Genomic DNA, 14,352 nt, shown 5'->3' on the forward strand with positions numbered 1-14,352 from the left:
TCTTTCCATGTGAGTGTGCACATTTGTGCAAGTATGAGGATAACTCTGGGGAGGCAAAGATCACTTCAGCTACTGCAGCAACTCGAAGGGGGGGGGGGGTTAACAACTGGAGCTCTGTTTCACTGAAACAAACCAAAAGGACACTTAGGTATCCCGAGCTGTAATGAGAGTTTCTCGGAATGTAAAGACGTCGAGAAGGGCAAGATTCAGAAAAATCCAGAAACAAATATGCAATGACTCAGTAAGTATGTGTGTGTTATTCCCTCAGTGGTCAGCGCTTCAGAAATCATGCTGTGAGCTAAGAACTGCTAACACACAGATTAACAGGCCAGGATTAGCAGGAGATTAGGCATCAGCCCCTAATCCAACAGCATGGCGTTGGCGGCGGCAGCGGTGATGATGGGAAGGTAGTGAAAGAGGTGGCAATATATTATTGTGCATGTTTGCATGCGCGCAAGTGTGGAAGCTGGTTAATAAGGGCACAATAGAGGCTGATTCCAGCGTCACTGTCATTTCTCAGCAGGGAACATCAAATCCCTGCGGTTGGGCCAACATTAGGTCGGTCGTTTCCAGGTCATGCCTCGAAATGAGGGAGAAGCTGACTGAGCGTGACGACCCCCCGATCGGTTTTGCACTTTCACATCACAGGAGTCAGATGTTCAAATAAAGCAATAAACCCCATCTGCACTCAGTGTCGTCAACAAGCTCCTGTTAAATATGCACCATTTCGAATAGTTCATCCGGTGAGCATGGGGTTGGGGGTTAGCGTGACGGGTAGCGTGTCAAATAAACTGCTCCCCTCAATATGGTCTCTGACTTATTAAGGGCTCCTTATCACACTGATGTTTGTTCAGTTTGTTTTCATTAGCTTCTTGCTATGAAAAGTCTGCCAGTCATCATGATTGATAGCTGCTCTGAATCACAGAGACACCTGTTCAGGACCACAAGAGTGCGATTGGACTGTTGTGTTCATTAACCGTGCAGGTTATAGTTGTCTGTTTCAACCTACAAAACTTATGACTCAGGATGTTGAGTGATTCATCTGCTGATCAGAAGGTCGGTGGTTTGATCCCTGGCTCCTCCAACCTGCAATGTCCAAGTATCCCTTGGACAAGATACTGAACCCTTAGTCACCCCTCATGGAAGCTGAGTGTGTGAATATTAGGTTAACAAAGTGCACTGAGTAGAAAAGCACTATGTAACAACCAGCCCATTTATCAAAATGTGTTGTTCCTTTTCTTAAATAAGACAACTTCTGAAAGAAAAATATCTCCAACATGCTTCCTACAGAGTCCAGAACAGGAGACGTCATGCAGTCAACATTTAAAAATCTCTTTGCACTTTCAGTCACTGATAGCGTTTAAGTGAAAAGTTGGAAAAATGCAAAGCATCTGTTTAAATTTCACTGGGAGCACATCTTCTGCTCAGTAGTTTACTCACAGAAATTCATCATTATGTCTCCCACAGTGCCCATGGGCAAGGCTCTAAAGTGTTGCGCCGGAGCTGCTACACAAAACGAGGTACATTTCAAAATGTTATACGGGCACCCCTGTGTATCGTCAGAATATATAACGTACGCATGTTATGAGCCGAGGAGCCGCTTTTATGCAGTCCGCCACCTCTATCAAATAAACGTCTCCGTCCTTCCCACCAGCAAGCATGTAATAAACAGAAATGCCTTCAAATAACAATAAAAAATAACAGAAAATAACCTCCGAGCTGATACTCGGGAGGTTAAAATGATAAAAAAGTATGAGGATGTTCGGAGCGTGGCGAGGCTCAGAGAAGCAGGGAGACAGCAGGCGTGCACAGGGTTGGGATTTTCACAGCAACAAGTCTAATTATAGGCCTATGTTTATGCCTCATGTAGAAACACCAGGAAGAAACCCACTAATATACACAGCGATGGATATTTTAGATTTCACATTCTTTATTAACCAACCGCACCATTTTATCTCTGGGGGCTGACAAGCTGTTTTCATTCTGTGAGTGTATGTGTGTGGTAACTTTCAACAAACCGCCAACTTGCTCTTTCCACGAACCGCTGGTTTCTGGCGTGAATGCCGTACCGTAACTCTCATTGATTTTGACCTTTGAAATGCACTCGTCTGCCTTAAAATCAATCATTGTTTTTTACTCCAGTAACGTTATCAAAAAATGATCACGTCCTTAGTTGCTGTTGGAAACGGGTACCAGTCTGTCAGTTTTGCCTTCTGGATCCGTGACGGATAAACCTCCCATGGATACCCTGTCGCACTCAGTCAGATCCGCCTCTGATAATACTCTGCACCAGTGATCCTATCAGCATGGCTGGTGTGCGTACGTGGCTGTGACCTCTCTGTTAGGACACCGTGTGGTCAACAAAGACATCCTCTATTCAAGCTACTAAACTGATAAAACCCCACAGGGAGTCGGTAAAGTCTTCCCCTGTGACAGATTTGTCACTTCAGTAACTGCATAGTCACAGGTTTAAAGAGACAAATGCTAATTATTTTGAGTAGCATGTTATGTACCATGTTGTCATTTTTAAGTATGATATAGCTGTTCTTTCTTGGCCTCTTTTCTTTGTTGTAGTTTTGTTAACTTTATTTTTTTGGACATGCTTTATCAAAGACACGGTAATCTGAGGTCACAGGTCTTGATCTTCATCAGGCTCAGACTCAGACTCCTGCACGCAGCCAACAGTGATGTCATTACTGCTGGCGAGCAGAGTAGGCGGTGTTGAAAGAGGAAGCTGACTGCAGAAACCTGTGTTTGATTGACAGCTTCCAAAAATCGCTTTTGTATTTTGTCAGCAGCAGCATCTATCACTTGGGAGAAGACTGCAGACTGTCATGTGTGCCTCTAACGCACATATAAAAGGTTATGGTGATGTGTTAATGTCCCGGTTTGTGTGTACAATGATGATCTATCATAGCTTCACACCTCATGCATACATTAACACATTTTACTGTTTTTAATACAGTAAATTAACTAGAATAAAATGACGAACTTCATGACGAACTGAGGATTTCAGTCATACTGCACTCCCTCCTGTGCCCACAGCCTGACAAGAGCTGATTTTGTGTCCTCATAGATTCTGTATTTTTGCAACAAGAATCAAATAATAGATGCAATTTTAAGAATTGTTATCCAGGTAAGAATATTTCTGGATGAAACATTTCAGATATATACTTTTGTTCAAAGGTTTATTTGAGATTAATTTGACCATTTCTCTTTTCGCATTCACTAATAGCTCAGTCACAGTTGTAGCTGTAGTTGTAGATATATGGCAACCTGCTAGCAACAGTTGCCTGGTGAATGTCTGGCAAATGCTTGCAGTTGCACAAGTGGCCTGGTGGGAGGCAACCTGTCTGTAAACATCGGCAGTCTGGTTTTGAAATGACTGCCGTGACTCTCAGCCAGATTGGAGAAGCTTCCCAAATAACTTTCAGTTACTTTATAAATGCAGAAAGATTACCAGATTACATTGCAATCTATCTGAGTCAGGCTGCACGGATGCAACACATCTCTTTGCAAACTCGCCTATTACACTGCTATATAAAGTAAAGCTTGCTGAGCAGAAATTTGCACTAATTATTTCACTATTTGTGGAGTAATATCCGAATTTCTCTTCTATGACGTTCTGGCTGGACTTTAAATGCTGTGTATTTAGACATTAACAGGTGCAGCAGGGTTTTTTTTTAATGATTTGTTGCATTTAATCGGCATATTATCGCAAAAGGATTGCATATAATTGCCAACTTGACTCCAATCAATCGCAACATCATAGCATTTTCACTACATTTTATTATTGTCTCGGTGCACCAAACTCACTAATGCAGTTCACGTCACTCAGTTACAATAATTTTGGTCATGCAGCTGTCTCATTTACTGTTTTCACTAGTGTGACTTTAGCATGATTGAAACAGATTTTCCTGTGGCCAGAAATGGAATAATGTATTAGTCACTTGGATTCAAAACATAATTAAAAAACAGTACTGTTACTGTAACTAATTACATTTTATCATCAAGATAACACAGCACTGACCCTGCAATATGAGCACCAACATACACTGACAGGAAGTTCTAGTTGAAGCTCCGTTTGAAAACGAGGCAGTTTTTCTTCTTGCTCTGCAGGAAATACTCGACTTCCAACAATTAATCCTCGTAAAACCTAATTAATAAGATGTTCCCAGTGGCAGCAGCTCTGCACCGGTGAGCCAGACTTTCAGTGTTTAGCGGAACAGAAAGCAGAGCGCTGTAATGCCTCAGCATACACTCCCTGATGTGTCTGTCTAAACGTAACCTGCTGAGGGGACTGTACTCGCGTCCTTCCCTGAAATCACAGTGTGTGATGCTTAATATGCAGAAGTGCGTGCCGAAATGTCGAGTGTGCACGCCAAGTCGGCAGATTGCTTCCACTCCTGCCGTCTTTATTCGCTGTTATGAGAAGTTTAAAAAATGGTTTGATCGAGTGTACTGTGGAGGCCTGGGAATGCACTGAAGTTATTTTATTTGTCTGTGTTGTTTTTATATTCTTTTTCTTTTTAGAAATAATCAGTTTCCTTCATTTAAATTCAGGCAGTGAACATAAAAAAACTACAGTTGGCTTTAATGAAAAAGAAAAATTGATAATAAATTTGTTTTCTGTGCTGAAGAAAAATTCAAATTCTTTTCAAATTGCTTGATTTGTCCGACTGACATTTTTAGAATTTAAAAGGAACTAATAGATGATCTTTGATTAGTTATCGCTCTCAACAACAAGATGAATAAGCATCAGTATAACATCCCCTTATGTACCGAAGATGCCTGTTATCCACACGAGCCAACTGCTGTAAATCACCATCCTGTCCACAGACATATATGTGTATATATGGAGCATATGCGTAAACAGCCTTGACTCATAAAGCAGCTGAGCAGACACCACATCCGACAAACAAGTCATCGTTTCATTTCGAAAACAGATGGATGCTCAACTCCTCAAGTGGAGGAGGGGAACATGAGAGCAGGGCTGGGAGGAGGAGGAGGAGGAGAATGTAAAAATAGCATCTGATAAGGAGGGGAGAAGTAACTGTTCAAGGGAGGGCAGAGAGAAGGAGGAGGAGAAGGAGAAGAGGTGTAAAGTGGAGCGTGGGGGAGAGAAACACAGAGGTTACCGAGAAGCAATCCTGATTTGTACCACCATTGATTTTAGGTGTAGAGAACAGTTTATGCTCTCACTCCTTCACAGTTTTTTTTTAAAAAAAAATCCTTTTACACACCACTCCTATAATATGTGATGATTGTAGTGGAATGCAGTGGATATTAGGGATAGAATGGGATGCAGACAGACGATCCACTGTGGCGACCCCTAAAGGGAGAAGCCGAAGGACAAAGAAGAGGGCTGAAATGAAGTGGAGCTTTATGACTGACTGCATTCAGCAGTTTACCAGAAAAAATTATCTTCTTGAGTCTTTACACATTATATACACGGCACCAGGCAAACATTTGGACACACTGCAATTTCACATCTTTTACAGAAAAGCTCTTAAAAATCTTTTTTATGTTACTGCATCAAGTCTGTGTCAGGTCTGGTTAACAAGTCTTGACTAAAGCTATTTCTACAACTCTAAAAATAGCTGTGTTTCTGTGTTTATTACATCAGAAAGCAGAACGGACCATCCATAAGCTTCTCCAAAACAAGAGAGCAGTAAATAACTTCACTTCTGAGAGTTGAGTCATAGTTTATAAGCTACTGTTTAATAACTGTCTGAAAGTGTCATTAATAAAGTGTGTATGGATGCGGTGCCATAGCTACAGAGAGGAGAGGGACTATCTAGTTCTAAGGAACAGCAAACATAATAGAAGAACTGAATTGACACAAACTGAAACTAATGGAATCACCTTGTGCATGTATCTGAACCAGCCAAGAGACATAATGTCTCCAGTGTGACCTGGTTGTACACCAGTGCCTCCTCCCAGTCGGACATGCCCAAAGCACTTCACCAAGGAAAGCAGTGTCATAAGCTCGCTGTACTCCCTCAAATACTCAAATACTTTGATCTCAGTCTTTTGGTCACCGGCCACTTGTGGCCACAGATGAGGGTGAGGACACGGACTGACTGGTAAATGGATAGCTTTGTTTTCAAGCTCAGCACTCTCTCTTTACCACAACAGGCCATTACAGCATCTACTTTACTGCAGATGCTGCACCAATCAATCTGTCAAATTCTCACTCCCTGGTTCCCTCACTTATGAACCAGTCCCAGGGGTACCTGAACTCTTCCACTTGAGGCAACAGCTCATCACCAACCCAGAGTGGACATTCCTCCATTTCAACTGAGAACCATGGCCTCAGCCTTGGTGCTAATTCTCATTCCAGCTCCTTCACACTTGGATGCAAACAGCCACAGCGTGAGCTGAAGGTTGCTGCTGGATGAAGCCAGCAGAACCAAAAAACTCCTGACGGCACCTTGAGAAGGGCGAGCCTCTCATCTCATCCACAGCACACTGCGTGTTTAACCCTAATAACATCCAAGCAAATATCAACACACAAGTGAACACGGCACTTGCTCAAGTTTTCAGTGACTTACTTCGTATTTTTTAAATATAAAACCAACAAACTATAGTAACCTTTTAAGTAATGATGTGCTCGGAGGCACCGCTCAGTTGCTACAGTAGTAATCAGGTTAGCATCAAACTAATGATAGCAGCAATGTACGTCAGCTGATGAACACTTCAACTTTTGCTCCTGGCACTGCCTCCTTATATTGAGAATATTACTCTTACTAAGGGAAAATCTGGGAGAGGGAGGGAGACGGGGGGGGGGTTTAACAAGCTAACGCTTTTCCTGTAGAGGTGCTTACTCATCCACCAAACAGTGTAGGCCTATTTTAAAAGCATTAAATATCAGGGCACCACAGAAGGATCAAATATGGAGCACAGGAGACTGCATCTGCATCAAACCAATTGTGACAACATTTCATTTTTTGTGAAGGGAGGATAACAGGAAGGGGAACCAAGTACGAGCCTCCCTCCTTTGCTCATCGTCCTCCTCGTCTGCTTTCACCCTCTTCTGTTGCTCCTCACCTCTCTCTCTCTCTCTCTCTCTCTCATGTCACTGCATCAGACATCATGAAAGATTCACAGCTCTGCTTTTAACAGCCAACCAAAGTCCTCTCTTTCCCTCACACACACACACACACAAGTGCACAACCCCTGCACTCATACATCTAAAGCTGTCTACAAAAACGACAGACACCAGGAGAGAGGCTAAGGAGGCAGAGAGAAGTTAGAGAGAAGCACTCAGAGCTTTGGTGCAGGTTTGTGCGAGTGCATGTATGTGTGCGCTGCGTATTTGGTGTTCCACATGGTGAAGTATGCTGTGAACGCCTGAGTGAGCATGTGATGTGTGACAGATGACAGACAGTATCAATTTCCTTCCTCAAGCACATTCGTAAACGCTCGTACACACAGCGGTTTCACAGATGCTGCGAGCAGAAAAAATACATAAGATTCACACCTGCTTACATTTCCAATGCAGTTTTCTCTAACTTTGTGGCACCGCACTATTATCACAGTTAATGTAAACTATAAAATATATAGAAAAAGCATTTATAGGTAGGAAGAATGGGAAAGCCATAATATATCAATATATTTAACCAGCCATAATGGTTAGAATGGGGAAGAGTAGCAGTTTTGCATATTGTAGTACTTTATGCAAAACTGACGAAACACCTTAAGCCAAATCCTTTGTAATACTGTAATATTGTATAGTTTGCATACTTTAATACTGCAGTGGCTGCACATGGTAGTAGTCTACACCTTCACCTAACAAGTGAAAGATCCCTGATTTTATTTATTATGCTGTGTTGCTGTACACAGTTTGTCTTTAAGTATTCTTTATATGATGGCAGGGATACAGCACCTGATCATTTTCCATCATCAACTAATCGATCAACAATGTTCTCTGTGAATAAATTAATCTGTAATCTAATCAAATGTCAGAGAAGATTAAAAACATCGATGTCATTTAGTACCTTGTGATTACACTTACTTATATAAATGACATTAGCAAATGATTAGCGGTGAGTTGCTGCATCACTCGCATAGACATGTTGACAATCAGGCAAGAAAACAAAAGCAAAAACTAAACTAGAACTTGAAATCTAAAAACTAACGGCTGTAAAATTGCTAGTATTGTACACACTGTAGGGTTGTCAAAAAAATCAATTCTCAGATAATAATCTATTTTTTTTTTCTAAAAATACAAAAAAATTACTGGGCAGTTATTATTTGCAACAGTCACGTGTTCGCCTCCTCCCCTCACCAACAGCTGCAGACATGAACGGTGACTGACGCTCAGTCATGTTAGCATGAGGTTAGCATGATGTTAGCATGATGTTACAACACTTTATGAGCACTACTAGAGGTCAATAAAGCTTCCTTTCCTAACACCCCCCCCCCCCCCCCCCGAAGTATATACAGCTATCATGAATGTTAATCTGGCCTGTGTACATCTTAATGCCTTTGAGCTGTTAGCAATTAGCAATTAAAAATACTGTTGTTATTTTTTCTGTCGATTTTTTGCTTTTCTTTTGTTCTTTTTTATCTTTATCCTGTAGTCTTGAAACTGAAATTGAACATCGGCTATTTTCCTGGGAATTCCAGTATCGTGACAACACTGATGCACACTGATATTTTTCCTGGTGGAAAGACCAGTCAGCTAAATAATATAGACAAGCTTCAGTATGAGACTGCATAATTTCTCTAATTGGTTTCATGAATTAAGCTCATATTCTTTAGCGACGGTATCAATGCAACCAAGCAGAGAATTAGTGCCGCCAGCTCCAATGGAAAGGATGAGAAATAATTACATTTTAAACAAATAGTGACGAAAGCTGGATTTAAAATAAAGAAACTAAAGCCTGGCACTGCACTCATCTGACTTCTGAGGTGTCCAAAAAAAGTTGAGACGCCATGTAAAATGTCCAGTTTTACTTAAATAAAACAAAATAATTGAAAACATTTTGTTTTCATTTTCACACACAAAAAAGTTTTGAAATATGTTTGCTAGCTTCAGTCCTTGCACTACATTTTATTAGCATTTTGCACAGAGTACCAACACATAACTTTTCAGCTCCTCCCATATTGTCTTTCAAACATTCAAATAATGTAACAAATACTCAAAATGTAGGCCACACAAACCCACGCACACCGACACAAACGCATCAAAACTCAATACCTGTGAATTGCGCAGGTTATATACGCTGTATCTGTTTCTGTGTGTCACTTGATCACATGGGTGTGTGCTGCTCTGCGCAGACAAAGCATTTGTGAATGAAACTTGGTGTCTTCCTTGAAGAAGGTGTTGGTTTTCACTGACTTTTAAACACACACACATAGACAGATACACACACAGGCTATAGGATGAGCTGGCCTTTAACTATTGACCAGGTGAAGGATACATTGTATAACAAGAAGAGAAAAAAACGCTTGCAGGCAAAAACACAGACAGGCAGACATCAGGAAAGACGACTTCCATTCATATGGTGTAAAACCTAAAGGACAATGGATGTCAGCAGAGTCTAAGAGTCATTTTGGGTTTTCTTTTTTTAAATTCAGGGTAAAAATGTAAAGCATCTGTTCCTCGTGTTACACAGATTTTACTCTGGAACTATGATTTTCTCACATGTTTAATCCTGGAAAAAACATGATTATTTTCTGAATGTTTTCTAGATTTTAAATACAAACCTAGAGATCTAGAAAAAGCTACAAGCCACTACAATTTTTCATTCATTTCACTCATTGTTTTCACTTTGCATGGCTGCCCTGTGAAAGAGACTGGTTCTCAATGGGACTTCCTGGTTACATCAAGGTTGAACAAATAAATTGCACAATTTAAATCCTTCCATTCAGGGCTGACATTTTGGCTTTTTTCTTTGCATTCATTGTGAAAATTGGACTTCTTGCCATTTACGTTTGTGCTGGTTTGGAGAAATAGATGAAGCAGCTAAATACGCGTCATTCAATCGCAGGTTGGTGTTACTCACCTGTGAAAATCCATGTGAACGAGATTATGGGGAGAAAAAGCAAACAAAACTTTCATCTACACATCGATCCATCCATCTGCCTATTGTTGCGATTACCTTGATTGTGGCGAGTGATTTGTAGGGTTTTTCGCTCTAATATTAATAGAGTCTTTACCTAATGCCTTGAGGTGACTGTTTTTGTACATATTTAAACAACATATTTTCACAGGAAGAGAACTAACCTGAGTGACATTAGCCATCGACCACAACCAGCTGAGGGGGAGGGGAAAGCGAAGAAAAAAGGAGAGCATAGACAGACAAGGATGAACTATGCTTATGGAGTGATACAAGGGGAGCACAGAAGACATAGTTTATGCTCCCAGCAATCTGAGCCTATAGCAGCATAATTAAGGGGTGTTTCAGGGTCACCTCATCAAGCCCTACTTACAAATTTGCCACTAAATGTATGCAACATTGCAAAAGAGTCCAATGTACTAAACACTGAATTCAAAAATGTTCATTATCTTAGCGTAACTAACAAGAAACTTTTCTAATTAGACCGTAACAGAAAGTGAAGTTGATAGGAACATCATTTGCTCTCACTTTTGACCTGACGATGGCACTAAATCCTAAGTCTGGGGCTTCCCAGCGTTATTAAAACCCATCCTGTAGGGAACATGAATGTTGGCTAAAACATGCTGATATTCTCTGAATTCAGGTATGCTTCTGGTTCAGTTGGGTAGGTGCTGCTGTTAGTACTCGTTTCTGGGCACAAAACTCCATTTTATTTGCTGAATCTATGTACTAATATACTGATTTGTCACCCAGGGAAGTCTTCTAGCTGAATTACACTTCCCAAACATTGTTATGCTCTGCAGATAACGCTAACTGTGAACTGCTTATGATTAGCAACAGCTGGGTCTTGTCCCATATCATTAGGAAAGTGTTTGTTCATCCAGATGCGAGTCTGCTGCATGCGCAGGAAGGCCACAGGGCTTAGATATTTAGCTTGTTTACTGCCCTGAGAGATAATAAATACATTAGGAAGGCAAGTAAGGCTCAGTGTGCTAAATGACCAAATATTTCTTATGACGATCACGTTGTCGGTTTTCCTGGAGGACTTTTTTTTGTATAACTTCATTATGACCTGTATGGCGAGGGTTTGTCTGCATTACTGTAATGCATGCTTGAAAACCAATCCAGAGTGCAAACAATGAAACAAAGAGACAATATATTGTATCAAACATTTAACATTCCTAGTGTGCAGAAGAGGTATGGAAGTAAACAAAATGAATTTGTTGTGTTGTATCTACTGTGTTTTTCCAATAGACTGTATTAATGTTTTGTTCTCAGGTTGGACATCCTCCAGAGTGCGGAGGGCCAGATAATCTAAATTGACCCACCTAAGGTCCCTGAAGTGAGAAGGACTGAAAAGCCCCTGTTGTGGGGAAATCTTCCCACATCTCTGTGCCCAACTGGTCGTCAGTTTTAATGAGTTCTGGGGAGGCAGAACTCTTGCGCAAATAACTAGAGCAGCTCAAGGTCCAAGAGACTGAAGCATTGTGTTCTTCATCTGTCAATAAAAGATGAGCTTTTAATGGAAGAGGAGGGAAAATGTCGTGTCGAGTCTCTTTCACAGTCTTCCACTAAACACAGACAGACCTTGAGTGACTCACTCACTGTCTCTGGTTGTGGGTTTTTCTCCCCCTTCTTTCCTTTTCTCTCTATTTTCACATTCTTTGCCTCACTGTTATCTATTTTCTGGTTTCTGTCTGATTCACGCACACACACACACACACACACACATCCAATATTAATAACTCAGCCGCCCATAAGTGTGCATTTCCACTGACACAACACAAAATGACCTTCAGATCGCAGACGCTGAGCACACAAACACACCTTGCTCTCCCCTCGCTTTCATCTCCTCTGCACGCTCGCTGCTGTCTGTCCATCTTTAGGTGAAATAAGGGAGGAGACAGAGGCCGACAGATGATTGCCTTAAAGGGGACAAGAGCTCAATTTCACTTTCCCCAAGGCCAAGACACTTTTAATCTGCATTTATGGTTTGCAGCAGCCAAAGAGACAAGATAGAGAGACTTTGATGTGTGCTGTCTGACTGACAGACGAGAGATCAGGCTAACTGATTACTTTCACTGCCTGGGTAATTCACTGATTGACTAAATGCATGATTGCCTGACTAGTTGGATGACTGACTGACACGATGAGAGTACAGGAATGAAACAAAAGAAGTAAAATGAGTGTAAACCACGTCTTCTTTTATTCAGCTCATCGGCAGCTTATGTTGTGCGATCGCTGAGCTGTAGCTAGAGCTGTGATTGGATATTGCCCCAGGCGAGCCTAAATTATTAGTTTATGCAAATTCCAGCATCTACTGGGTCTCACACACACACACACACACACACACACACACGCACACACACTACACCTGCAGTCCATCCACAGCAAGCTGGACAATGAAAAATGCCCCGGGACACAAGTCTGCATCCGCCCCCTCTAGGTTATATTAACAGTTCTTCACACCTGGAGCACAAACACCAGCAAACACAAATATATAAAAACAATGAATAGATTGGAATGGCTCCACAAGACACATGGCTCACACCCACCTGCATTTCTGCCCTCAGCAGACAATGAGCATACCCTGAAGGACTGTAGACTGGGAAACACTGAGATGCTGAATGAGGGGGGTGTATAAGAGTGCACAGAGAGGCTGAACAGACGCACAATGAGGCACACGAACTGGGATGCAGCATAATAATAAACCCTCAGCAAAGCTGCCCTTTGGGAACATTTCTTTTTTTAAAAAGAAAAAGAAACCTTAAGCTGATTTATTAACATAGATGGAATTCCCATTCACGCAAACCACAATAAAGCACTCAATGTTTATGAATAAAAATGATCTAGCACAGACTATGTATAATGCAACAGAATGGCATCCTGAACAGCCGCTCAAGAATCCCACAAAATAAGGCAAGGCACGAGGGGGGTCATTTAAGAATTATGTCACAACATGCTGTAATAGTTGGAGCGATCTGAAATTTTAAAAAAAATTATGATACAAAAACTTGACTTTATCGTTCCTGTGGAGGGCGTTAAGTGTTGTCCTCTTTGTTACCACCAAAACAATTAATGAATTTAAAAAACAACTACAAAAAACAAACAAAAAAAAACTCACCGGAGATCTCAGTCTGAGGAACCCTTTCCGAAGTGAACCCTTTCCCGGTGTAGAACTGCCGCAGGTCGGAGCAGCTTCTATCCGCCCCGGCCACCGGGCCCGGTGCGGCACACAGACTCACCAGCACACAGAGAAGCACCGGCAGACGCATCTTTGGAGGTGTAGTCCTTTTTCCTCACACGCAGAAAATCCCCGACAGTTTTTGGATTAGACTCTTATCCACAGTGTTTAGTTGCCTTTTCTCTTTTTTAATATTATGTTGGTTATTATTCTTCAGAGTTTGGGGGGAGGCGGGGGGGTCTGCGAACAAACAAAAGCAACGTGTCCCGTTCAAACTCCACTCCTCTTAACTAAAACACACACATACACACTCACTCACTCTCACACACACAGCCACGGGAGAGGAGGAGGCGCCCGTGGCAGCCAGTCCGGGATGTTTGTGCGAGAGACGAGGGGCTGCGACGCGTGGGACTGTAGGTGTCAGATACACCGTGCTGCTCCTCCTCCACCTCCTCCCTCTGCTCGGTGCTGCTGGTTGTGAGCTGCAGAGATGCTAGAGACAAAAGAGAGAGAGATAGAGGAGGGGGGTGCGACAGAGTGAGCGAGCAAGGAGGGCAGGTGTCAAAGCCCGTGAAGCTCCGCGGTCTGACTGTGCAGCTTCATGATTATGGAAAAAGTGCAACAAAGATCAAAATCAAAAATCAAAAATGTTGCTCTGAATGCGGCTTTAGACAAGAGGAGACATGCCCGGTCCCTTTTCCAAGCTTTGGGACAATGAAATGTGTGTTGGTGGGACGGGAGTGTGCAGCAGTCCGTGCTGATGCTCTCTCTTTCTCTCTCTCTCGTTCCCTCTCTTTGTGTTGGGTTTTGTGCTGCACTAGCCGTGTGCAAAACAGTGCCACCTGCAGGTCTTTACAAAAAAAATATAGCACAGAAAACGTCTTCCAACAGCACACACTCGCTGGCCACTTTATTAGTTACCCGTGTTCAACTGATCCCTCGTGTGAATATCTGATCAGTGCGTTTAGACGCGCAGAGATGCTCAAGCTGAGTTGCTGAAGTTCAAACCCAGAATACGAATGGGGAAGAAATCTGACTGAAGTGACTTTGAATGTAGCACCAAACTGCTGATCTGTTGGGATTTTCCTGCACAGCCATCTG

At 42.0% G+C, this 14,352-nt stretch overlaps 1 protein-coding gene across 1 annotated transcript in view; it reads right to left on the bottom strand.

Annotated features, from left to right (window-relative positions):
- LOC309691861 (glypican-1-like) overlaps positions 1-13,990 on the bottom strand; it is a 46,703-nt gene extending 32,713 nt beyond the window's left edge. The window contains exon 1 of the mRNA XM_082509864.1: positions 13,192-13,990. Coding sequence (XP_082365990.1) covers positions 13,192-13,342 — 151 coding nt within the window. The 5' untranslated portion in view covers positions 13,343-13,990. The remainder of the gene's footprint in view (positions 1-13,191) is intronic.
- Between the last annotated feature and the right edge of the window lie 362 nt (positions 13,991-14,352).

This window comes from Aulonocara stuartgranti (genome assembly GCF_965226115.1).
Source record: "Aulonocara stuartgranti genome assembly, chromosome: 17".
NCBI classification, from domain to species: domain Eukaryota; kingdom Metazoa; phylum Chordata; class Actinopteri; order Cichliformes; family Cichlidae; genus Aulonocara; species Aulonocara stuartgranti.